The sequence below is a fragment of the Octodon degus genome, unplaced genomic scaffold, assembly GCF_000260255.1.
Source record: "Octodon degus isolate 3935 unplaced genomic scaffold, OctDeg1.0 scaffold00016, whole genome shotgun sequence".
NCBI classification, from domain to species: domain Eukaryota; kingdom Metazoa; phylum Chordata; class Mammalia; order Rodentia; family Octodontidae; genus Octodon; species Octodon degus.
Window position 1 is genome coordinate 9,267,744 of NW_004524592.1, and position 25,602 is coordinate 9,293,345.

Sequence of the window (25,602 nt, forward strand, 5' to 3'; positions counted from 1 at the left end):
TGTGCACTCCCACCAGCAGTGGAGAAGGGTTCCTTTTTCCCCATGGCCTCTAAAATGGAATAAGGTTTTTTTGTTTTTTTTTTCTTCCTCGAATGCCTTCAGGGCACTTTTGGCCAGCTGGAGAGGTGTGAGGTTCGAACTCCAGCAACCTGAGGCTGACAGCTTTGTGGAAGCAGCCACTTAAAGGCCTGAGCTACGGCCAGGCCCCCTGATTTGTTCTTTTTAATTTTGTATTTCATTGGAATTCATACTGCCCTTTCCCTGAGGACCTAAACCTACTGGGGCATGGACATTGTTCTTTGCCTTGGCACTTCCTGTCCTCTTGTAGGCTCCGGGTCCACACAAAGCTAAAATACCTAACTGTAGCTAAATCTTATAAGTCTAAAAAGAAAGAACTTGCTTTATTATATAAAGTATTGAATTACTTCTTCCGAAAGATGCTAATGCATAATTTTTCTCAGCAAAGCTCAAATAGTACATCAAGAGCTGTTTTGTGTTGCCATTTCCTTTTTTTTTTTTTTAATTTTTTTTTTTTTTATATGTGTGTGTGTGTGTGTGTGTGTGTGTGTGTGTGTGTGTGTGTGTGGCCAGCTCAGCCCACCAGGGGCCGGGGCTGGCTTGCATGTGGTGCTGGGGAATTGAACCGTGGTCCCTGTGCTTTGCTAAGCTTGTTCTAAGTAGGTGATTTAGACCACTGAGCCATCTCACCAGCCCGCCATTTCCTTTTGATTTGGGCATGTTAGCACAGTACATAGCTCCATGGAGGTTGAATATAGTAGAGATGGCTTGGCCTAAAGTTGTCAGTGAATGTATGCACCTGTAAAACCATAAAACCATAGATTGCCAAAAGTCTTGCAAAGTCTCTTCCACTTTTTTGGGGAGCCAGTTTTACTTTGTCACTTTTTAAAAGTGTTTAGTGTTAGATGTTTGGGCAGAAATTGGCAGGAGTGAGGAGGTATGGATGGAGCAGAACTTGAGAGGGAAAGAGCAGCTCTACCCAGAAGCTAGGCTTTCAGTGTTGCTTCCTATTTGTTCAGTCTTCATTTTTGTGAGTCCTTGTACAGACAGACTGAATACCTGGATTATGCCCTCATCTGGTCTCAAATACACATACATTACATACCCTTTTCTCACTAATCAGCCTGACACATTCCTTTGTTGGTAAATGGTTCCAAAACAAACACTGTCAGTGTACCTAATTAGCAGGTTTGTGGATTGTGCTTGGCAGTCCTGTTACATCCTGTTTAACAATAGGAGACAACAGCCTTGGCTAGGTTGGGCTTATGGGAGGGAAGAGCTTCCCCCAATGTATATACTCTTTTTTAATGATATTTCCTTTCTGTGGTTTTTCTTGGGAAGCAGCCACTCAGTGAGTACTACAGTGATGTGTGGTATCTTGAAAACAGCTAGGGGAAATGTGCACACCTCTTCGTAGGTACCTTTTCTGGAGAACCACTTTGTTCCATCAGTTTATTTTTCTTTTCTGTCTCTAGGATTAAAGAGGAGCATGTTGAGGAACTTCCTCGATGGTCCTCTAGGACAATAGTGATTCCTGCCTGTGATTTATTGGAGAGAGGGAGGCAGGGAGGGAAGGGGGGAAGAAGGGGGATAGAGAGACAGGGAGAGGGAGAAGAAGGGGGGAGAGAGAAAGAGAGACAGACACACACACACACACACACACACACACACACACACACACAGAGGATTGAACCAAGGATCTCACCCATGCTGGGTAAACACTGTACCAGCGAACTGCATTCCCAGCCCCTGCCTATTTAGAATCATCCCTTACTGAGATGGAAGGGATCATAGAAACCATCTAGACATTTTAGGAAGGGCAAAACTCAGAAACTCACATATTTTGTGAGTGGCAAAAATAAGCTGATGACATACCAAGATGTGACTTCCCCTCCTAAATATCCTTCTTGCGTCAAGGTTTTCCTCAAGAAAGACTCTTCAGCACAATGGGTAGTTCTTGGAGGGAGGGTGATTTTTGTCAAAGAGTAACTTGGTAAATGACATTTCACCTTGACTTCCTTGTTCCTATATTAACATGTCAAAATGTTTAAGAATGTCTGCTGACACAGAAGAGACTTTCATGAAATCTTCAGCACTAACCCAACCATTTAAGTCATTAAGCTACTTGATAAATATAGTACATTTATAAACACAATACTACAATTCCAGCTGGTGAGGCTACATTGTGTTTGAGGCTGTTTGATCATTTGATGTCTGTCTTCTCTACCTAGACACATTTCTTACCAAGCTTCTATGTTAGACTACTGTATTGTCTTTTTTTTTTTTTCTTTCCCAGTGCCAGGAATTGAATTCAGGACCTTGTGCTTGCCAGGCAGGAGCTGTGCCACTGAGCTTTATCCTTGTCCCTGTGCTGTCTTATTTGTAAGCATTCCAGACAACCTAATCTTTTGTTGTTTGAAAAGGAAATTTTTCATCATTATTTAACTCATACTTATAAAATTGATATTCACTATAGGAAATTTGAAAAGGACATATCTTACTCCAGCCTATTTACTGAGTGACTCATAAAGCTGCTATTTTGAGTGGGGACCAGAAGAAAAGGCCTGCAGTAGGACCAGGCTGCTTTGCAGGCTTCTCTGCCATGGGCCATATGATCCATCAGATCCAATGGTACTTCAGGTGTCAGTGCAGGTAGGGATGCTCTTCGGAGCCTCTGGCAGGCCCCATAGGTGTCTCTCAGTGGAAGCCATTAGGAGTTTGGAAAAGGCTCTGACATCATCTCCAGACATCTACTCTCCCTCTGAAAAGCAGATCCTGGCTGCTATTGGGCCTTAATGGAACCTGATTGCTTACTATGAGACACCAGCTTACCACAGTACCTGAGCTACCCATCACAAACTAAGTGCTTGCTGACCTACCATGTCATACAGTTGGACATGCACAGCAACAATCCATTATTAATTGAAGTGCTATATATGTGATCCAGCCTGAGCAGGTCTAGATAGCACAAGTAAGTTACATGAAGAAGTTGCTCAAATGACCCTGATTCCTCCTCCTGCTGTGTTATCTTTTGTTTTCCAGCAGGCACTTGTGGCCTCATGGGGTGTACCCATATGAAAAGTTGGCAGAGGAAGAGAAGACAAGGTTCTGGTTTACAGAGGGCTCTGCACATTATGCAGCTACTTCCCAAAAGTAGACAGCTGTAGCACTGCCACCCCTCTCAGGGCATTCTGAAAAATAGCAGTAAAGGGAAATCTTCACAATGGGCAGATCTTCAGGCAGTGCACCTGGTCATACATTTTACTTGGAAGAAAAAATGTTCAGATATGTTACCATAAACACACTGATTCATGGACTTTGGCCAATAGTCTAGCCATATAGTGACTTAGAAGGAAAATGACTGCAAAATTGCTAAGAAATTTTTGGAGGAAGAGGTCTGTGGATAAACATAGATGAAGGATGTAAAGATACTGTATCCCATGGTTTTCTTTTATTATTATTATTTTTATTTGTTTTCTTGAGGTACTGGAAATCAAGCTCAAGATCTTGTGCTTGCCAGGCAAGCTGTCATGCTGCTGAGCTATCTCCCAGGGCCCTTATATTCTATATAAATGCTCACCAAAAGGTGGTCTCAGCAAAAGAGGCCTTTAATAATAAATGGATAGAGGGGCTGGGGAGAGAGCTCAGTAGAATGCTTGCCTGGCAAGCACAAGGGCCTGAGTTCAATCCCTGGTTCTGAAAAAAAAAAAAAAAAAGTGGATAGGATGACCTATTCTCTGGGTAGTAGTCTTTTTTCTCAGCCACCACTGTCATTGCCCAGTGAAGTCATGTACCAAGTGGCCATGATGGCAGGGATAGAAGTCATACATGGGCTCAGCAACATGGACTTCTGCTCACGAAGGCTGACTAGGTCACCTGCTGAATGCCCAGTCTGCCAGCAGTGGAGACCAGCACTGCATGCCCAATATGACATCATTCCACAGTGACCACCCTATAATCTGATGGCAGGTTAGTTATATTGGACCACTTCCATCACAGAAAAAGTAGTGCTCTGTCCTTATTGGCATAGACATTTTTTTTCAGATATGGATTTGTCTTTCTCGTATGTAATGCTTCTACCAAGACTACCATCTGTGGACTTACAGAATGCCTCATCCACCATCATGGTCATTTACACAGCATTGCTTCTGACCACAGAATACATTTTACAGCCAAAGAAGTGAGGCATTGACCTCATGCTCATGTTATTCACTGGTCTTACCACCTTCCCCACCATCCAGAAGCAGCTGAATTTATAAAAAGGTGGACTAGGCTTTTGAAGATGTAGTTACAGCACCGGCTAGGTGGCAGTAACTTGCAGGGCGAGGCTAAGGTTCTTCAAAAAGCTGTGTATGCTTAGAATAAGCATCCACTATAAGATACTGTATCTCCCATAGCCGGCATTCATGAATCTAGGAATCAAGGGATGGATGTGGGAGTAGTACCACTTGCCAAGAGCAAGCATCATACAAAGAAAACTATGCCTTCTGTTCAGGGGAGTGACTTCGCACATTTCCATGTGTATACAGGATATTTGTATCTTGTTAGGTGTAATTATGAACTCACTATTGTATTTGGAAATTAAGTGTAGTTTCAGGAGATGCTCCTGGTTGTCAAGTTGACAAGGGGTGTGTTGTGATCATTAAGTGTTAAGTATCAACTTGAAAGGATTAATAAAGGCCTTGCAAATTACTGGAGCACAGTTGTGCATGTGTTTGTGGATGGCTGTCACAACCTGAAGAGGGAAGATGCAACCCAGATGTGGGTGTCATCCAACCAAGAGGCACGTACTCTAGACAGAACAAACTGGGAAGAAAGAAGGAAGCCTTCCCTTTTCTTTGGAGGAGGAACTACAGTCCCTTCAGGTGTTTAGTGCACATTCTTTAGCCTTGTAATGCAGACCCATCAGCTTTTCCACACAGATTCACAACCGCCTCTACAGTGAGTTCCAAGTCTTCACCCTTTAACTGGATCTTCCATCTGTCTGGTGTGCAGATGGCTGTTTTATATTCTTCCACTCCTGATTCCAGGTGGCCATTTTAAGTGTACCTGTATTATTTAATTTGTTTATGTGGTGAACACTCTCTGGTGTGTACACTAAAATAGAAAGAAAGAAATTCTCCATAATTATTCATTTCCTACACATACGCATATTGGGATCACATGTGTGAAACTGAGATCATGTTGAATATGTAATTTTATATTTTGCATTTTTATCACATATCTGACCAAAGAAAATGATCCTATTTAACTTCTAAACTTTAAATGATGGTTACTTCTAGGGGAAATTTTTTTAACTGGCTCAAAAATTTAGATTCATTTAATAAGTACAGATAGACTAGTTCATTGAAACATCACTGGAAAGGAAATAGAAATTCTAAGTGCCACTCATAACTCTGCCAAGAATTTGCTTCATGACCTCTGACAAGTCACAACCCCCTAGACCTACCTACCACGCATATGGCAGTATTCCAAGCTGTATTGACAAAAATGTTGAACTTTGCTCTGGCTACATTGCTTAGCATTTTTTATTTGTCTAATAGTTTGTCATGAAGTTTTCAATGAAGTTGACTGATTTTGACATGTTTACTCAGAGGAATTAAAATACACATTCATACATCTATTTTGAAAGAATACAAGTTCTGTTTTTTAAAATGGACTGTTACTCCCTGCTTTATCTGGAATGGTATACTGTAACTGCTCAATAAGTAATTCATGAATAAATGAAGAGTTTGCTTTAACTTTACAAATCTGTAGCTATTACTACTATTTTAAATGGCTTCAAACTTATTTCAGGGAAATTGTTACTTAAGTAGACATCATCAACAGATGTGACTTCATTGAGTGATTATTAACATTCTTTCATATGTTAGGAACAGATGTGTTTTAGTGGGATAATGGAGAATTTAATGTCAGGAGACATATGATGTCAAAAAATCTGAGCTTTGCTAAGCAACTCAGATAATTTTCTAAACATCTTGTAGCTCATTTTTTAGTATGTATAGTACTTTCTTCTTCCCCATGAGACTGTAAATAAGTAACCTGAATACACAATAGGGAAGAGAAGTAGTATTTACCTTTCCATACAAAAAATGTTGACTTTTCAGACTGAGCAGCATGTTCTGAAATGAGTTGTTTCATGCTTTAGACTTACAAAAGGTACAATAGTAGCTTAGTTTTGTCAGTATGTGTTTATATTTTGAGGATTTTTTTCCACACAAGTGATTTTGGGAGTACAAGTGTCATTAAGATTGTCTTTGAAAAATTATTTTTCTGTTATAATGTTAATATCTAATATATATTATCATATCTTTATTAACCACCTTCAGTGTTCTGAATATTAACCCACAAGCACATGAGATATATAACTACCATTAATAAGTATTTCATGCTTTCAAAGTCCTTAGATGTTCTAAGATTTATACTATATCTTTGACTTACAATTTATTTAAAAGACATTGTATGATATCTTCTCCTAGTATTAGAAACTTTAAAAAGTATATTTCCATTTTCTGTTGACTTTAAAAAAAGAGGTTTTTTTTTATTTGTTATGTTTTTTATTTATTATTTCTTGCTTATATCTTGTAATATGAGAAACTACTTTGGCAGTAAAAACACACAATGTACTAACCATTGTTACTCTCCTAAAATCTTGTTTTGAGATTTTGTACCATTGTTTTTATTTTTTTTCTTTAAAATAAAATAACTGTTGTTAAAAATAAATAAATAAAAATAAAAAACAACAACAAAAAAAAAAAGTCCTTAGAGATAAAGATGCACCTCACAGATGTTCACACATTGTACAGAATATGGTGTTTGAACTGAATCATACCAGCATATAAAACCTTTGTAGAGCCAGAGGGAAGTTAGATATCATTTGCCCATCATTTCCATCCTCTCCCAGGGGCCAGAAGCCCCATCTAAGGCCACCTCTTCGCCACTGAGAGATTCTGCATACTAAGTCTCAGTTCAATGTCCAACTGCCTTACCCTGTTGCCAGTGCTAGCCCTGGGATCTGGGTGACTACAAACCATCCTGAAGGATAAAAAGCTGTCACACTTGGCTGGTCTCTCTTCTGGTGTCCTTACCACCAAAATCAATGGAAAGAATTTTATAGCCTTTTGATGAGAAAATAGAAAAAGTTAGCAGCAAAAAAGAGTAATTCATGTGAAAAGCAGAAATGTGAGAGCAATCGTTTCATAAAACTAACAGTATTATAGGTGAACTTGCAAATAGTGAAACAGAAGCCGACTGGAACTCTGTTTTGGAAACACTGGAAGCCTTCAGAAAATAGATATAGCTTAAACTAAAAGACCTAGTTCAGCCTTAAGAATTGGGAAGATGAAGTGTCATAACACCATTCCGTGAGAAGAGAATAAAGCAGCTTACATCAGTGATCGAAAAGAAAATCTTCCAAATCTAGAATGAGAGACAAACATATTTTCTTTGGCAGCTGGGAAGACACAGGGGTGGGGGAGGGGAACTCCAAGAGCAGACCAGCCCAAAGTCTCAGGGACAGAGGTGATATGAATGTCCAGACTTCCAGCAGGAAAGGTGGCTGTTCCATTCCTCTGTTTCCCTGAGCATATTTAAGGTAAACTGTTTAAAAGAGAGAAACCTATCAAGGCATGCCTGCAAAGTAACAAGGAGCAATCAATATCTATGCTTCTTGCCTAGCTAACCCACCCAGAAGTTCCTTAACTTACTTACTTTCTCAATCAATCTCTCTCTCTCTCTCTCTCTCCTCTCTCTCTCTCTCTCTTCCCCCCTGTCTATCTGTCTCTCTGTCTCTGCCTCTGTCTCTGTCTGTCTCTCTCTATCTCTGTCTCTATCTCTGTGTTTTGTTGAAACGGATCCAGATTGGCCTTGAACTCACTATGTACCAAGATTCTGTGTAACCCAAGCTGGCCTTGAAATTGGTATCCTCCTTCAGACTTCTGAATGCTAGGATTATAGGCATGTGCCACCATGTCCAACTCACCTTAGTTTTTCCTCTCTAAGGGATCTGAGGCTCTTGCTCAGGCCTCCACCCAAAGACAGTGAAAATATATATATATATATATATATATATATATGTTAGTATACTTCATTGTTATGGCTTAAGTTAAAGGCTTCTTCTAGTGAGCCACTATGTTGTACCCTTTGACAGACTTTTGTTGAGTACCACTAGCATAGCATGAACTAAGTATTAGAAAATTTTATATAAAAAAAGAAAATTTTATATAGTGCTATCTTATTAAGGTAATTGTCTTGGTAATAAAAAACGAATAGGGAAATAATCTAAAGTAATAAAAAAAATAGGTCTTTTATTTGACTATTTCTCTCTCTTTTTTTTTTTTTTTTTTGTACTTTTTTAGGTAAGGGTCTACAGGGTGTTCAGGGTCTCACTACTAGATCAGACTCTAGTGATCCGCCTGTTTACAGCCTCCCAAGAGCTGGGATTACAGGCGCACACCACCACCACGCCCAGTCTCAATTGCCATCTCAGTGCATCCCAGGGGCAGGGTCCACCAGGCAGGCCTGGGGATCAAACCTCCAGCCCCTGTGCCTGTGTTTCTCTTTTCTATTTACATCACTGACCAATAATGTAGACCTAATCAGCCAGTCATGCTGTTTATAAAATTAGACAGGCTTATTTTCTGGACTATCTTTAAATTTTCTATGCATCCTTACTTGAAAATTTCTTTAATTTGGCTCTATTGTTTTAATACTTTAAGGAACTTAAATGTAGTATGTTAAATAACAGTCCTACTCAGAGACTTAGGTAAGTTATTACAAGTTTTATCAGTTACAGTTTATTTTTTAAACAGGTTTACCCCCAAAATTTTGACATTATATTTTTCAGTTATTACATAAGACAGACTGGTAAAGAATAGACATATAAACTAACATATTTGTTTTAATCTTTATTAGCCTAAAAATGTTCTTATGTTCAATTGCCAGTGTCTTAGCTATAGCAAGATGTTTCTAAACATCTTTTGGACTCTTAGACATTTTGAACTACTTTGGGAATTTTTACAGAAAATAATTGCTTTTAGATACTATTCTTCATGTCTACAATTACAATTATTTTTTTAGCTTTTCCAGCTTTTCCAGTAGAAAATAGTAGCTCTTTTACTTTTTCTAATAGTGAGCAAATTTTCCTGAAGTAATCCTAAAAAATATGGGCATTTGTTTTTTGACAATTATAGTAACTGTCAAATGAACCTTAAAGTTTAGCCAAATCAGAAAACTATTAAGATCAAATCTATTATTTTATACACATGCTAAAGTTTGACTGAGCTCTGTTAGCATTTAGCTAACCACAGATTAGCAGAAAGCATTTATTGTATTAAGCATTGGCACAAAAGATGATGATGAGGTAGTGTCCCCTGTAGGGTGGCAAAATTAACAAATGAATTAATTAAACCTTGTTTGCATTCTACTTTGAAGGCTAATTTTAAGTAAAGCTTTTGTCAAAGGCATTAGCTGAGCTTGGTTTACAAACTCAAAGTCCAAGATCTGTGAAAGCCAAATGCTTTGTGAGCTGCAATCAGGGAAAAACTCTTCCTTAATTAACTAGGGCTTAAAGAACAGATAAAAAGATCATTGCAGGACATGCCAATTGTCCTTTGCAGAGTGGGGCTTAGCAGGTATTTAGGTGTGTGTTGAGTAACTTAAAGGACCTGGTGGCCAGTAACAGGAGAAGGGGGGCTAAATTTCAAATCGGAAGAGTCAAGTCAAAAGTTGTTCTCCCATTCAGTAGCTCTAGGGCCACTTAAGTCACGAGTGCATTTTGTATTGTATTATACTTAGGGTCAAATTTAATAAAAATAAGAAAATTAATCATATAGTACCCAGCTTACAGAGCTGTTTTAAGGGTTAGAAAAGATAATTTATCCAAAAACAGAAACAAGCTAGGTATGCTGACACATTCCTGTAATCCCTGTACTTGGTAGGCTGAGGTAGGAGGATCCCCACAAATTTGAAGCCAGTGTGGGTTACAAAGTGAGTTCAAGGCCTGCCTGAACTGCTGAGCAAGATCCTGTCTCAAAAAGATAATCAGTCAAAAAAGATACTCAGTCAGTCAACAAAAAGTCAAGTAGATGTTGTCTAACTTAAATTTCTAATTTTGATCACACTGTATCCGCATTTACTATTCGAAATTATTGCGATACTTTTACTTAAGCACCTATATTTCCCAGGCACCTAGCCAGAGGAGCTGATTCTGTTCTAGTCTCATATAATTCCAGTCAGACCATATGAATACATTTTTAGTTCTCCCACCTCTCTACCCTTGGCCAGAAAGACAGGGAGTTGGGGTTACACTGAGCAGTCCCACATGCGACATGCCCACATGTATTCCAGTTTTCCCTCTGTGAGACTCCATGCTCTGTAACCCAAGGTTTCCATCTTTCTCTCCAATCTGTCTACTTTTCCTTTTCTCTTTTTGGTATTTGGAGAAGGTATTTGGAGAAGCTGGATTTCTGATCAACCTGAAGCAAACTTCAGCTGGAGGTAGTACTCAAGGCAGCTGCTGTGACAGCACTTGGACTCTCTCCAGTCATCATATGCAATTATAATCAATTTCTTATTGAAATTGTATGTTAACCTTTCATTATAATCTTCCTACTCCCTCAAAAAAGAATGGTTCTATTAGATCTTATCATTTGTTTAGATCATATTTAATTCATTTCACCTTAGAGCATTTAATAACATGTATTTTTTGAACAGCATACCTATGTATAGTTATATAGTATAAGTAAGTACAGATATAATGCATAGTCATTCATGCAGGCTTAACAACATATGTGATACTGGCCAATTTCTTATTTAAGGAACTTACAAATTGTTTGCTTATGTTCACTTACTTACACAATAACAGAAAATACCAACCCAAAACAGTAAAATAACCAGGCCCCAATAACTACCTCCCTTAGCGAAGAGATTTAAGTAATCATCTTGGTTTCTTGGAAAAGCCAGTAACAGCTAGTGGCCATGTGGGATGCCTTATAGAGCAGCCATGCACAGAACCACACTCGCATGCCTGATAAAATGCACTTATTTCTGCTCCCCGCCTTATTGGTTGTGGGCTCTGCAGAGTGAAAATCAGCCAAAGCTCTGCCCTGCTCTGCAGGGCTGTCCTTTAGCTTGTCAGGAATCCAACCAAACTAAAACCTGAATTTCAATCCAAGTGAAATATCTGAGGCCATTGCCTGAGCCAAAAATAAAAACACAGCAGGAGAAGAACCCAACACGTACAGAGCAGAAGCATTTCAGTGACCTCAACTCAGGGCAGGGGCCTTTAGCAGTTTCCTGTGACCTCCCTGTGTGCAGCTAGAATCTGGAAGGGTGCAGACAAAGCCATTAAGCCTGTCTCTAATTGGTCTCACATCATCAGCATTCCAGAACAGGAAACTGTCTGCAGCCAGGAATTCTTGCTGCTTTGCCATAATATTTGAGACGCAAACCATTTCCCCCTGAATGTATTTGGTTCTCCTAGTTTGTGGCAGGTTTCTTGGATTCCATAACAATAATAACATCATGCCTGTTCAGTCTTTTTGCAGTAGACTATTAGATTTCTAGATTGTGAAGTTCTCACTTTCTATGAGGCAGTAAGCTAATGTTTAGGCCAGAGACTATTCATGCAATGTATGGTTTCATTCCATTCCATTCCATGGTGCACTGACTGAGATGCAAAGTGAGATTTCTGTTGCCCTGAAATAGTAGGGATACTCTACTCCCTTAACCCCAGAAAGGAGAACAGTCTCCCAGGCCTCACGCTGTGTATCACTAGTATTGTCGCTGGGGCTTCCTGGGAAGCAGAACTCTAGCCTGTCCTTCCTAGTCCTACCTACTGTGGTGTGCCCACTGCTTACTGACACACACCCAGTTCACTCCAGTAGGGCTGTCCCAGTGATTCAAACACAAAACACCTCCATACACCTGCTGCCTCCAGCTGCCTCCTCCTGAAACCCACACTTAAAAAGTCTTGTTTTTTTTTTTTCTTGAGGATGGTAGATGCTGATGATAGCTGGGATGGGAGAAGACTTTAAAAGGAATCCTTAATGTCTAATTGAAATTTTATGAGCTAGGAGCAGTCTGCTCCTTGTGGCCACATCCCTGATAGTGTGGTATATCCTAATTCATAAAGTTATTTTATAGCTTAATAAAAATAAATAAAATTCAAGGTAATGTATCACACCTTAAGGTTCATCTCTCCCATTCAGTCCCATCTTGACAATTTGAGAAGTTTCTAAGGAAGAGACAGCAGGCGACATACATGCTTATTCATCCATAGACCTTGGAGCAAGAAAATGTAGAGAGGAGGTCGCCACCCCAAGTAGATTTTTTTCCTACCCAAATCTGCAAGTTAAAAGGGTCCCAGATATCATCTAACTCAACCTCATTTGGTTCTATAGAAAATGAGGCTTATAGAGGAAGCAGATAACCCAAAGTTCCCCTGACACTAGTGCCAGCTTAACAGTAGAGCTCTATCTCCTGTGCAAGCAACAGTCTTGTGAATGTCTTACTGCAGTCTTTATTGCAGGAATTGATGAAACTTGAGGACCTCACAGTTGCAATCTATTTTGAGGCATATGCAAAAGTGTTTGCCTTTGATTTATCATGAAGCCTGAAAAATGCCACAGAAAACAGCCCAGAGAGTGTTAGCCAAAGAGGATACATGTGACTAAGGGTCAAACACTGAGGTAGCTTTTGGGAAAAAATGCAAACTCAGAGTGAGTTCATAGTTAAGGAATTACTGAGCAGTGCATTGAACTGTGTCTCAGGTGACAATTTCTTAAATCTTGTTCTAAATTAGTTTTAGAAACTACTGGATAGTTAATGCTACTGAGTTTCAATTACTTTAATCAAACAATGTGAAAAGTACATATTTGTGTAAGTTGTACCTTACTGTTGATAAGTATAAGTCAGCAGGTGATATTTACAAATCCAGTGAGGGGGTGCTATTTCAATAACTACTCCTTGGATGTTCCCCTCTGATGCCTTTTCCAGACAGGTTAGGTCAGTGTTTCCCAGAAGGATCATTTTTGTTCCCCAGGGTATTAGGCAGTATCTGGAGATATGGGTTATCACAGCTCTCAAGGGCCTGGGGAGGATGCTTCTGGCATCTAGAGGGCAGAGGCCCATGGATGCCACTAAATACCCATCCGTACATAAGACACCCCCGTCCAAACACAGATCTGACCCCAAGTGTCAATAATTCTGAAGGTAGTAGATGCCTAGATCATGCAAAGCAATGGGTATGCTTGAGGAAAAAAAAAAAAAATTAGAATACTTTGGTCAGGGGCAAGCATCCTCTGTGACACTGTAGCAGGAAGACAGTGTGTCCTCATCTGGGGTGAAGCTGCTTATTGCTGGAACTGGTGACTGTGGTATGAAGACACTGACTTTGATTCGCTCTACTATGCCGGAGCAGTAAAGGGACATTTCTCTTTCATTACCTGTCATAGTTCTTAGTAGAGATGATGACCTTGGTAGATTTCCTTTATGTGAAAATATGTTCCTAAAAAATTATGTGATAAGTTGTATTTCGAATAGAATCACAAAACAGTAAATAGTCAGGAGCCAGTAAATCTTTTTCAAGTGAAAATCCCCTTCAGTAAAGCCATATTCTCAGGGTCAGGGAATTAGCTCGGCCATCTAAGTGCTTGCCTGGCAAGCACAAGGACCCTGGTTCAATCTCTCTTAACACACACTATGCTGCCCCAGCCCGGTGCTGAGCCAGTCACCGAGACTGGATGTGGTAGCACATGCCTATAATCCCAGCACTGGAGAAGCTGAGATAGGAGAAAAACGACAAATCAGAGCTACATAGCAAGAGCCTGTACCAAATAAATAAATAAAAAATTTTAAATAAAGTCCTTTTCTCAACAGGCTTAAACCTGTATATATTGCATTTTCAAATATACTTTGTTTTTCCTGTATACTACATTTTTATTACAGAGTTGTATTAATTTTATGTAAAGAGAACAGTTTCTCTTTCCTTTTCCTGCTCCTGTCCTTTTTCTTTAAAAAGAAAATCAAGGTGGGGACGGAGTCTCTGAATTTGGGAAGGTCGGGGCTGCAGATTTGGCTTAGCAGTAGGATGCTTGCCTAGCAAGCTGGAAACCCTGGGTTTGGTCCTCAGCACCAAAAACAAGACAAAAAATAAATAAAATAAACCTCCCCTGAAATTGGGAAGATCATTGACCAGTCTGTCCATATGACAGTTGGAAAGTTGTCTTCTGGGTTATAAATTGTGAGAAAATAAGACTTGCCTCTATTTTAAAATCATTAATTTTTGCTTTATCTCATACTTTTTTTCAGTTACTGACCTTTGGCTAGAAAGAGCAGGTGCACTGATCCCTGCATCACCCCATGGGTGTTTGTAACACTAGAAATATCGATAAGACTTAAACTTCTTCACTCACTGGGGCCTGGTATCAGCAAAGATAAGGGAGTGGCACTGGAGGGACAGACATGGTGTAGTTTTTCCTTATCAATCAGTGCCCTAGGGCAACATCCTTGGGTATATAAATCTCAGACTAACACAGCAGGTCAAGGGGGCAGGGAGAAGGAAATTTATTTGATAAACCTACCATTAGTGTCACTTTACTGATAGAAGGTTACAGAGGTGTGACCCCAGGGGGACAAAGCTACTGCCATTGGGGAAGCTGGGGTAGGCTGGCCTAGGCTAGAGGCACTAAGAAACCTCTTCTGACCTTCAGCTCCTCTGGCAGGAGGGAGGAGGCAGCAGAGAGGCCCAGTACAGCCCTAGTGTTGAGGAGCATGGGGCCAGAGTCACCTGGAGGGGTGGTGTCTTACCATGTGCATGGTCCTCTCACCAGTATTTGCCCATTGAAGTCTCACAGTAACACACTGAGTAGGAAGGAGTCATCCTGAGCAGTATGTTACAGATGAGGAAATCGAAGCACCAAGATGGTAGTAAGTTACCCAGGATCACTCAACCACACACAGATTTGTGATTTAGCAAAGTGCTCTGCCACAAAACACTGTTTCCTGGCACAGCAGCAAGGTGCTCACTCAGAGCCCTGGCAGCATCTGCTCAGGGAGAACCTTGGCCGGCCGGCCAGAGACAGTTTCTCTAACAACTCTCTCTACCTCTTTTGCCGCTGGGAGATAATCACTAGCCCTTTTGGGATCTCTTTTCTAATCTGTGAAATGGAAGAGGGGGATGCATCCCCTGGTCACTACTGTGATGTAGGTGAAGTCAGGCTACAGCAAAGCCTCCCAGAAAGGCAACAAGCAGCCTCAGGGCACACCGGAGGGAGCAGTGCCCACTTGCCTGTGTCTGAAATCACACCAGACGCTTTACCTGTGATCTCATCTGCGGCAGCAGGCACCGCTGAGGTGGGTGCTGATGTCTCTGTTGAGAAGAAGCTGATGTTCAGAAGTAACTGCTCGAGGGCATTGTTTTGTCTGCTCAGTGTGCCTACCAAATACCACAGACTTCATGGCTTAACCACAGAGACAGACTTCTTACAGCTCTGGAGGCTGGAAACTTTAGAGCAAGGTGCCAGCAGGATTGATTGCCCATGTGGCCTGTCTTGCTGGTAGCCTTTCCTCCAAAGCATAGGACAGAAAAACTGAGAGCAAGCTCAGAGTTGTCTTCTATGCTGACCAGATCAGGGCCCCAACCCTGATCATGACCCCAGTACCAAACAAATGCTGTATTTCCAATTACAGTCACACTGAGCTTCAGCCGCACATATGAACTGCAGGGGCACACAGTTCAGTCCATAGCAGCGGCCAGCCTGGAAGCAGTCTGAAGCTCCTTGCCTGATCTCTTCCTGGGCCTGGTGGTGAGGACTGCTAGGGTCAGTGGAGCAGTGTCTGCTGCTCTCTCGGCAGGACCTGCAGCTAGCATCTCCTCTGCTGAATCACTGCCTCCTCTCCAAGGCATGAGGTATGTGGGATGATTTCTCTTTGGCCAGACCCATGGCACCCAGCATGGTGCCAGGAATGAGTCAGTGGCAGGCTAGGAAATAGAACCCCCAGGACATCCTGAGCCCAAGCCTAACTAAAACTACAGGTACTGTGGGGGAAAGCCACAGACAGCCGAGGCTATGGCCAGGGATACAGCTCAGCTGCCCACACCTGGCTGACAAGCATGAGGTCCTGAGTGTCACTCCCAAGCCTATCCCCTGAGGATTGCATCCTTGGCATCCTTCTTTCACCCCAGCACATTGCTGGAAGCTCCCTGGATGCTGCTAGCTGGACAGAGTCATGTAGCTGGAAGAACAGGATCAAAGTCACTTGTCACTAGTGTGGAAGGATGAGAATTCAGCCCACGTCAGCAAGCCACTCACTGAAGCAGCTACATGTGAGCCTGTCAGTCATCATTAAAAACTATGCAGTAAAAACAAGATATTCAGACTCCTAAGCAGGCGTCCACTAGGCCAAACAACAAGCCAGTCATCCACCTGGAATGTCTCCTCTCCATAAATTATAGTATTATCTGCAATATGACTGAGGGAAGAAAACTTTTCTTTCTCACTCTGTCATGTTTTGTTGTTCATACTTAGGGTACAAAGGTAGACTCATAAAAATGGAAAGTATTCCCTAATTTTTAAAAAACTCACAGAGTAACAGACCCCAGGATATCTTTCAGAGAATAAAAATGTGTCATTATACCTTCTCAAACTGTCAAATAAAGACTATGAGTTAGCAAGGCCACTCAGTTCACATTAACTAAAGAAAAAAGCAGTGTTCTCAGAGCCATGGTGCTGGGCCCACCACTGGTGTGCCGGGTGTTTGTTTCTGGCTGGCCAGGCAGTTCCTCCTCATTTCCTGTCTCTTCTCCCAGTTACTCCTTCCTCTTTCTCAGTGGCAGGGAGACTGACACATAGAGCTTCCAGCGCTGCCTATGGTCACTGTAACCACAGAGATCTAGGTAGCTGCTGACTCAACTCCTCTCAGAAGCTGGATGCCTCTCTCCAGCCTCCTTCCAATCACGAGAGAAAGTTTTTTCAAGAAAAATTCAACCTTGAATATTTTGCAGAAGGAAACATTGCATTATTTGGGATCATCTCTCTTCTCAGGGGCAGGGATGTCCGGGTAATGGTGTGCCTTAGCTGCACTCATGTTCATCATCTCCACGGTTGGCTTTTGCAGGTGTGAGAGCTGTGGAGCCGTCTTCCATGCTGAATGCAAAGAAAAGTCTGTCCCCTGCCCACGGTGCGTCCGACGAGAGCTGCAGAAGAAGCAAAAGTCCTTCTGGCGGCAGCTGAATGTGGACGAGAGCCTGGAGGAGGCATGCACCATGTTTGAGCTGTCCTACCAGAACACCTGACTACCAGGCCACTGCCAGCATGCACCCTGCAGTGGCCCGTGACCAAGTGGCTCCCAGGCAACCACACGCAGCAGAGATGAAGGGCCTGTCTCCTCTTCCGTTAGATGTAGCTACCTACGTTTATTTTACTTACATGTATACACACCTGTACGTCCTGTACATATGTTCTGTACAGATCGTCTAACGAGGCAGCAAGCCTCTGTGGATGAAAACCTACCCACATGCTTGGCCATGAACTTCAGCTGCTTGTTCCTAGCACCTGTGGTTTACATACAATGCTTTATATAGTTCAGAGTTTTTTGTTTTATTTTGTTTTGTTTGGCCTTTTAGGGGCCATTTTTACATATGACATAGGAAGAAGCATTTCCTGCAGTCAAACACTGCTTTGTTTATTTCTGTATTATGTATTTTTAGCTTTCACAGGGACGAGGGGAACTGAGGCAGGCACTGTCATCATCTGTTTCATAAGGAAATCTGCAGAATACAGAAACATGCCTGGATCCTTCCAGGACCCCGTGTCCCTGGCAGAGACCAGGATCTCTGGAGTAGAGGTGTGAAGCAGGGAGCCAAGCACATGGCTGTCTCTGACAAAAAGCACTGCCCTGAACTGAGGAGAAGGCTGCTTCTGGTTTTGAAGTTAATCCCTGAGTTTTCTCCTAAGGAAAGGAGAGGCCTCTGTGACCAATAACTGCATGTCTTCTGTTTGCTGGTACGAATTCCAACACCTGCCTAACCACACAGTCTCCAGCACATCGGCCACATTACAACATGGCTGTCTTAAGAACAGTTTTCCAAAGATGTTGTGGTGGTATTTGTGATATTTTTCATGGTGTTGGCTGGAGGAACTTAGAAATGTCATTAAAGACATCAGTGAGTAGACTGGTAGACTAGATGGTCCGGATCTTGGAAGAAGCCTTCTTCAGCTTTCTTTCACAGTGTACTGTGCCGGCAGTTCCTACATGGTCATTGGAATGCTTTATTTCTGTGTTCCTCACTGCACTTCCATTCTGGCCTTTGTCAATTTAACCACTTTTGTGTTACTTTTTGTTTAAAAAATCAGTAATTTTTGAAAAAAAAAAAATCCAATTTTAAGCTATCAAGAAAATACCAAAAAAATTAATGAATTGCATCTAATAGCATTTAAGTAGATATATATAATTGCTATTCTAAAGTAAAAAGTACTAAAATAACATCCAAGGAATAAGAAATATAACCAACTGCTTTGCTATTTGGCAGGGTCATGTCCTCCTACTGCAGTGTCCCTGTAAGAACTAGCATGGCACGGACCATGACTGAGGTGGCAGGTAGGACAGCACTGGAAACCTGATTGCTCCCTTCTTCCTGCCTTGGCTCTACAGAACAAGAGAATATTCTTATAACAAAACAATTCTCAAGAGACTTCAGAAGATGGTCAAGGGTCTTTCACACTGAGCAGATGTGATCCATGCGTTCATGGCTTGGTCGTCCCATGGCTGCTGGGGGCTGGGGAAGCAGTGGCTCATGGAGGATATGGTGCATTCACCTCCACACCTTGCTCCCTCCAGAGGCCAGCTCCTGACACGTCTGTCTATCCAGAGACATTTCACAGTGACTTTCCTGCAGTTAGATGTAAGCAATGCACCTCCCAGCCCTTTGGCCCCAAACCACGTGTTTCAACTTAATAACTGAGCACCATGCATGCATTTATTTTCTGATTTTACAGTAGTGTGACCAAGGCATGAAACTTGGTGAGAATCCAGAGCCCTGTTCATGAGACACCTTGTTGGGTGCCTTTTACTCTTAGAAAAAGCAGGTTGACTCACACTCCCTCCCCCCAATTATCGAAAGTGTGCATACAAAAGGTAAGAGGTGGAAAGTGTCTCAAACACTTGGCAAACAGATTTGATCATCTCTTCTCCTCCCCTTTGTGAAATACAGTATTTATATTTTCCAGCCCCAGAGAAGATAGTTGAACATGATCTTTCACAAGAGAATTATAGACCTGCTTATTATAAAACAGATGTGCTCCCATGGCAAAGTGCCTTCCCCCTCTGCTCCCAGCCCTGTCACTGGGAGCTTGCTTTTACCTTCACTGGAACTAATGTATCTGTGATTCCGACCTTAGCAAAGCTCTTCCTAGCTTGCTGTGTTTGGAGACCTGAAGTTCAAGGCTGTCCCCACCCTCCTAACATGTTTGCTGTGTACAGAATGTTTTATCCCTACTCACAGGCATCCAGGATGAGACCTGCCACAAGTCAAGGGTGACATTTTGGATCCCTGATCTAAACACCTTTGTTTTCGCCAGAATCCACTTAGCAGGCCCTGCAAAATATTAGCAGTCCCTGGGAACTCCTAACAGTTTTCCACCCATATCACTCTCTGCTTATTTTCAAAAGGAAAAAAAATAATAAATGCACCATCACCATCAGCTACCCAGAACTGGAACTGAGTCCCTGCTGCTTCTGTTTTCTCTCCTTTTTGTACGATGCTGACAGCCTGGTTCATGCCAGCCATGGGCCTACAACAACATTCTCTGCCAACACCACTAAAATCTGCTAGGATAGAGTGGAGCCAGCTTCCAAGTTGGGTCTGCCATGAAAATTCAAAATTGCTATTTTCAGCCCAGAATGCCTTAGAGCACATGAACACCCTTACTGTTTTCCACCCTAACAAATTGCTTGGTGCAGTGTTAGGTAATTGTTCCACTGCTTAGAAACTGTAAGAACAAAAGCAAGTCTGTTGACAAATCCCTCCTTCTGACTGTGCTAATACCTGCTTTGCCTCGTGTTCCATGGTAAATATCTTTGCATGACATAACATATGAGAAAGTGGCCAATTACTCTCCTGTGACTGGCCGGGTCCAGGGAGCTACTTCTCACTCAAAGGCCCAATCCCTGCTACACACTTGAGGAACTCCTTCCCTGGTGCCAGAAACACTCATGTGAGACCATCCAGCCCTGCTGAAATGTTGGCTTCTAACCTGAGGTAAAGAAGCCAGCCCCTAAAATAGACCTCAGTGTGCACAGCCACAGAAAGGGCCACAGAACGTTCACAAAGCAGGCAACTGCAGTGCAAGTATTCTTTCCAGGGCTGCCTGTTCCAGATATGGCATCTTTATAGGAAAACCACACATGCCAAGTATTGTGCCCTATCCGATTTCCTCGCCTGTTCAGGGGCCCGTGTGACAGTCATTCCGGTGGCTGTAGTGCTGAGGTCCATCCTGCTGGGAGTAGAACCATTTGGTGAGATGAGAGGGTAGTCACTTGGGTCTTCTAGATGAAGCCACCACCACACAGAATGCGGCTGTAGGACTCGGGACTTGTGCTTTCCAGCATAGTGGTGCCCTTTAGACTCCTGAAACGGAGCTGTGCTATGACTTCCCTTGGACACCATAAAGACCAAAGTGTGTATACCGTCCTGTATATACTGTCCTGCTTTCCGATCGCAGTCCTCCTGATAGCTTCTGTGTGTCACATGCACACATTTTGTGCCTCCTGAGAGAGCTTGGCTTCCAATCTGCAGGTTTGTCCTCTGCGGGGGGGGGGGGGGGTTGTCCATCATTTAATCATCAGGGTGGGACTCCAAACCCATTCTCAGAGACAGACATTATCCAGGGAAGTAGAGACATGTTCTGCTCACACATCAGAGTAAAACTGCCGCCACTGCCGCCACTCCTCTATGTGCAGGATTTGGCTTCTCCGTTGATCTGCTGTGCTTTATTGAAATAATTAGATTAAGAGATAAATCATCAGCTCTTATTCAATGTAGCTATTATTTCATTTTTTTTCTTAAGCTCTAATAGAAATAGAGATGTGTGTAATGTTCCCCCTTTTTGTTTCTTGAGTTTTCATCTCTACTGTTTTGCTCCCATGAAATAACATTGAAAAGATAGCATCTGGGCAAGACTGAAAGCAGCAAATGCTTCTCTCCAGAGCAAGCAGTCCCTCCTTCTCCTCGTCCCAGGCTTGTCAGCCATGGCCACCAGGCACCCTGTGCCCTCCTTGCACACTCTGCTGACACTGAGTTAGTACAGTTGGCTGCTCCAGATCGAACCCAGCGATGGGTGAATAAACCCTGCTCAGTTAATCTGAACAGACACATGTTGATCTCTATCATGTGAGACAGTGTTTTGACAGTTAAGTCTCAGCACCCAGAAGCTTATCAGTAGTCAGTTCTCACGTCACTGCATTCAAAAATCTCTGACTGGAGAGTTTTTCTCTGGTATGCTTTAGTGGATACATGGCTGAGGTAAGATCTAAGTCACTCATATACATAGGTAAAAGTCAAAAGAAAAGTGTGGAATTTTTTTTTCCACAGGTTTTATTTAAATAGGTTCCAAATGATCATGACCTATGGCATTTTCCTTATAAAGAAGCCTCTGGTGTGATCGAAGGCATTGTTTAAGTGAGAAAACTGATGTTTTATTCTAGTTCCTCCGTGTAGACCAGAAGGCACTAGCTGCTCATTTTGTTGAAAAGCTCTTGAGTGAAGCCAGTTGCTGGTCCAGATAGAAGATTCAGGCTCTAGCACAGTGCTTCTGTGTGAGTAAACCAGCCCTCCACCCAGATCCTTTTCATCCTAGGCCTGGCCCAGATTTAGGCCTCATGGCTAACGAACCACTGAGAGGACAAGTGGGCCTGCAGCTCCTCCTCCATCTGTGTCTTCCCTGTAGGAGTGCCTTATAGTACAGCTAGTGCTTCTATCTAGTTTATCTCACCCACCAGAAGCCTGTAGGACCATGTAACTAAAACAGATCCTTCCTTTTTTGCTGGCTTCTCTTCATCCAGATACATGTAGAGCATGTGTATTCTATGACACAGGTCACACCTTTCACCTTTGCTTAACCTGGTGCCTTAACCCCATGAGTGAAGGGATTCACACTGGAAACACATTATTAAAGTTAGAGTAGGGCCAGAAATATACAGCTCAGTGATACAGCGCCTGCTTGGCAAGCCCAAGGTCCTGAATTTGATTCCCAATACCAAAAAATAAAGTTAGAGTAGTTCACACTTGGTCTTCTTATTGCCATTGACACTTTTACCAGGAAATATAAAGTGTGATCAGTAAAAAATGGTGTTTAATTTTTTTAATATATTACAGTAAAAGACGCAATATCAGTAATCTCCCTCAAAACAGTCCCCCTTACTTTGAACTCTTACAACTTTCTGAAGCCATTCTGAAAGTTCTTCTTCCTGAGTATAGTTGCACTATTGTAGATGCCTCTGCTTCCTGAATTGATTTGAAACATTCAAGCAGTTGTCATCTTGGTCCTTGCGGAAGAACTAGAAGTCACGTAGTAGCAGATCCTGTGAGTGGATGAGTACTTTCAGCTTTCCATTGGATGGTGCTCAGCAGCAGGATGCACTAGTTTTGAACTCCCCTCATAAAAACTCAAAAGAGGACATCCAGAACTGCTTTAGAAAGCAGCAAGAAGGATGGAATAAGTGTGTTCAAAGTGAGGGGGAATATTATGAAGCAGTTTACTAATATTGATTTGGGGGAGGTTGTTGGTTTGGTTTGGTTTGGTTTGGTTTGGTTTGGTTTGGTTTGGTTTGGTTTAATTTGGAATGTATATTTTGGGTTTTTTTGTTTGGTTGGTTAGTTGTTTTTGTTTTTGTTTTTTTCAGTACCGAGATCAAACTCAGGACCTTGCACTTGCCAGGCAGGTGCTTATGCCACTGAGATTTCTCCCCAGCCCCTGGTATGTGTATGTGTTTGCTTGCTTGCTTGTTTGTTGAGATAGGATCTATGTAGTTCAGATTGGCCTTGAACTCACTACATAGCCCACGCTGGCCTCAACCTCGTGGCAGTCCTGCTTCAGCCTCTCAAATGCTGGAATTACAGACACACACCACCACACCCAGATTAGCAATGTATTATTTACTATAATCAATTTTTTTAATTTAAACATTCACCATATATTTTAATCACATATGGTATAAAAGATACAACCACACAATGTTTTAACTTTGTGTTATACTTTGTGTTATACTGTGTGTTTCTTAATCACACTCTGCTTGATTGTTTGTGTGCTTGCTTGCTTTCATTAACCAAACTCAGGGGATGTCATGATATCACAAGGCCAATGAGGAGAGAAATAAAACCAACTGTCCAGGATTCAATCTGCAAATTCAATAAACTTAGCCTTTTTCAGGTTAAAAAAAAAAAAAAGTGTGTGTGGTGGCACACACCTATAATCCCAGCACTCTGGAGGGCAAGGCAGGAAAGTCATTGCAAGTTCAAGACCAGTCTGACTAGAAAGTGAGCTCAAGGCCAACCTACACTGCAGAGGGAGACCCTGTCTCAAAAAGATGAAAATAAGTTTTCTTTTCCATTACTGTATAAAGGTTTGGTTGTTTTTGGTTTTTTGTCACCTTTTTTTTTCCAATGGGAAGCTCCTGGGATAAACTTTCATGAAAATGTCCTCTGAGTGACAAGGCTGTCACTGAGCTCTCATACAAGGTCTGGCTTCCACATCTATTAGATTCCAACCGAATCTCTAATCTTGGTTACCTTCCCAGAGAAGATTTAAGGGGAAAAACCACTTCTAAAGAAAGGTAAAGGAAGGAAATGCCTATGATATAAGTGAAGAAGATGAACATGGAAATGCAGAAGATTTCTGAAGAACTTGTTCTCAGGTTCCAGGTTCAGAGCTGTGTCATTTTTCATTATTTCTTCTCATACAGTATAGAATTAACTAAAAGTTTGGATTAGGTTCTTGTATCACTCTGTGTTATGTTGCTTATAATAGCTCTTGTACTTTTCTGTTTTTTGGATTTCATTTCCTTTTTTGGCATACTTTATCCATCTTTTGTTTACATAATTTTAAAAATATCAATAACTATAATAATATAAAATGAAGTTGTGTTGCTGACAAGACCTCTAGTCTTTATGATCATCTGTCACATAATTTAAGTGTACCCATTCCTACTGTGTAAAGTTATCTCTGTCAATAAACAATGCAGAAAATACATTCTCCTCTCAGAATCACCTCTTTAAAATACTGTCTTTGAGGGGGTGGTAAAATGCTGACTGAGCACTGGCTGTTAATTCAAAGTTCAGAATTGAGGTGTAGTGAAATTGAGCTACCAGAATTTTAAAACATCTCTTCATATTAACTTTGCAGATGGGCTTTTCTTCTGAATTCACTAATAGCTTTCTCAGTAACTCCTCCCATGTTTATGAAAAGTACAAGGTAACCTGTAAAAGTATGCAGATGTATCGTTATGAGCCTCATTTGCTGAATCAAAGTGATCATTTTCAGTTCTGAGACAGCCAGAGAGCTGGAAACTTGCAGAAGAGCTCTGCTCTCATCTTGCCTGTCCCAAAGTCTGCCAAGCAGTCAGCACTAGGCAAAGGCCCTAGGCATCCCAAGGACCACCTTGTGGGACTGAAGAAGGTGCAGAATGAAAAGTAAAGAGTAGGTCTTTATGCTCCATCTAGCAGCCCTCTGGGGGTTGAGAAGTGATTGGAAGTTAGTACAACTATTTCCTGCGTGGGCTAGCCCTGCCCTTCACCAGAAAGGACACAAGGTGAACAACTGTCTACTTGAATCCTTCCTAAAGCCCTATTTAAACTCACTTTCCCAAGAAGGACATTGAAAAGAGATGAGAACAGGCACTTCTGGTAAACATTTACCAAAGGTGAACCCTGAGCCTTGCTCCCTGCAACACACCCAGGCTGGGTCATGGCCAGCCTCTCCCACCCCACCTTCAGTAAGCCAGCCAGCCTCACGCCCACTCGAGCTCAGGAGTAACTGGACTTCATCCTCACATGAAACCTGCCCATCCACGATAAAAAGGAACAAGTTAATGTTTCACTGCACCAACTAGACACACAATGTATTCAGAGCCCAGACTGCACTGATTCACAAGACAAGTAAGTCTTGCCACAGGTATAGGAAACTAGAGTGGCTGGATCACTTCAGGAAGTTTGGGCACCGTCAAAGCCAAGCTATGCTAAGGTGCTGTCAGAGGCCAGAAGGAGACGCCATCTTGTTCTGCTCCCCACCCTCAGAAGATGGAGATTCTAACCTGTCTTCCTGTTCTATCCTTTGATGGTAGCTCAGAAGATGGCCTAATTCAGTGCTTCCCTTAGTAGAATCACAAAAATAAGCCTAATGTCAGGTCTCATCAGAGATGCTAGAATCAGAATATCTATGGATAGGGCTGAGTATCATATTTTTAATGGCTATCTGGATGTAGACAGCAATGTAGCTCAGCAGTGGAGTGCTTGCCTGGCATTGCAGGCCCTGGGGTCTTATCTCCCAGCACAACCAAAAAACTGTAAAAACAAGAAAAAGCTTCCCA

At 41.9% G+C, this 25,602-nt stretch overlaps 1 protein-coding gene across 2 annotated transcripts in view; it reads left to right on the forward strand.

The window, feature by feature from the left end:
- Plekhm3 (pleckstrin homology domain containing M3) overlaps nt 1–20,778 on the forward strand; it is a 221,798-nt gene extending 201,020 nt beyond the window's left edge. For both annotated transcript variants that reach the window (XM_004626625.2, XM_023710025.1), the window contains exon 8: nt 17,137–20,778. In XM_004626625.2, the coding sequence (XP_004626682.1) occupies nt 17,137–17,314 (178 nt within the window). In that variant the 3' untranslated portion in view covers nt 17,315–20,778. The remainder of the gene's footprint in view (nt 1–17,136) is intronic.
- The last annotated feature ends 4,824 nt before the right edge of the window (nt 20,779–25,602 follow it).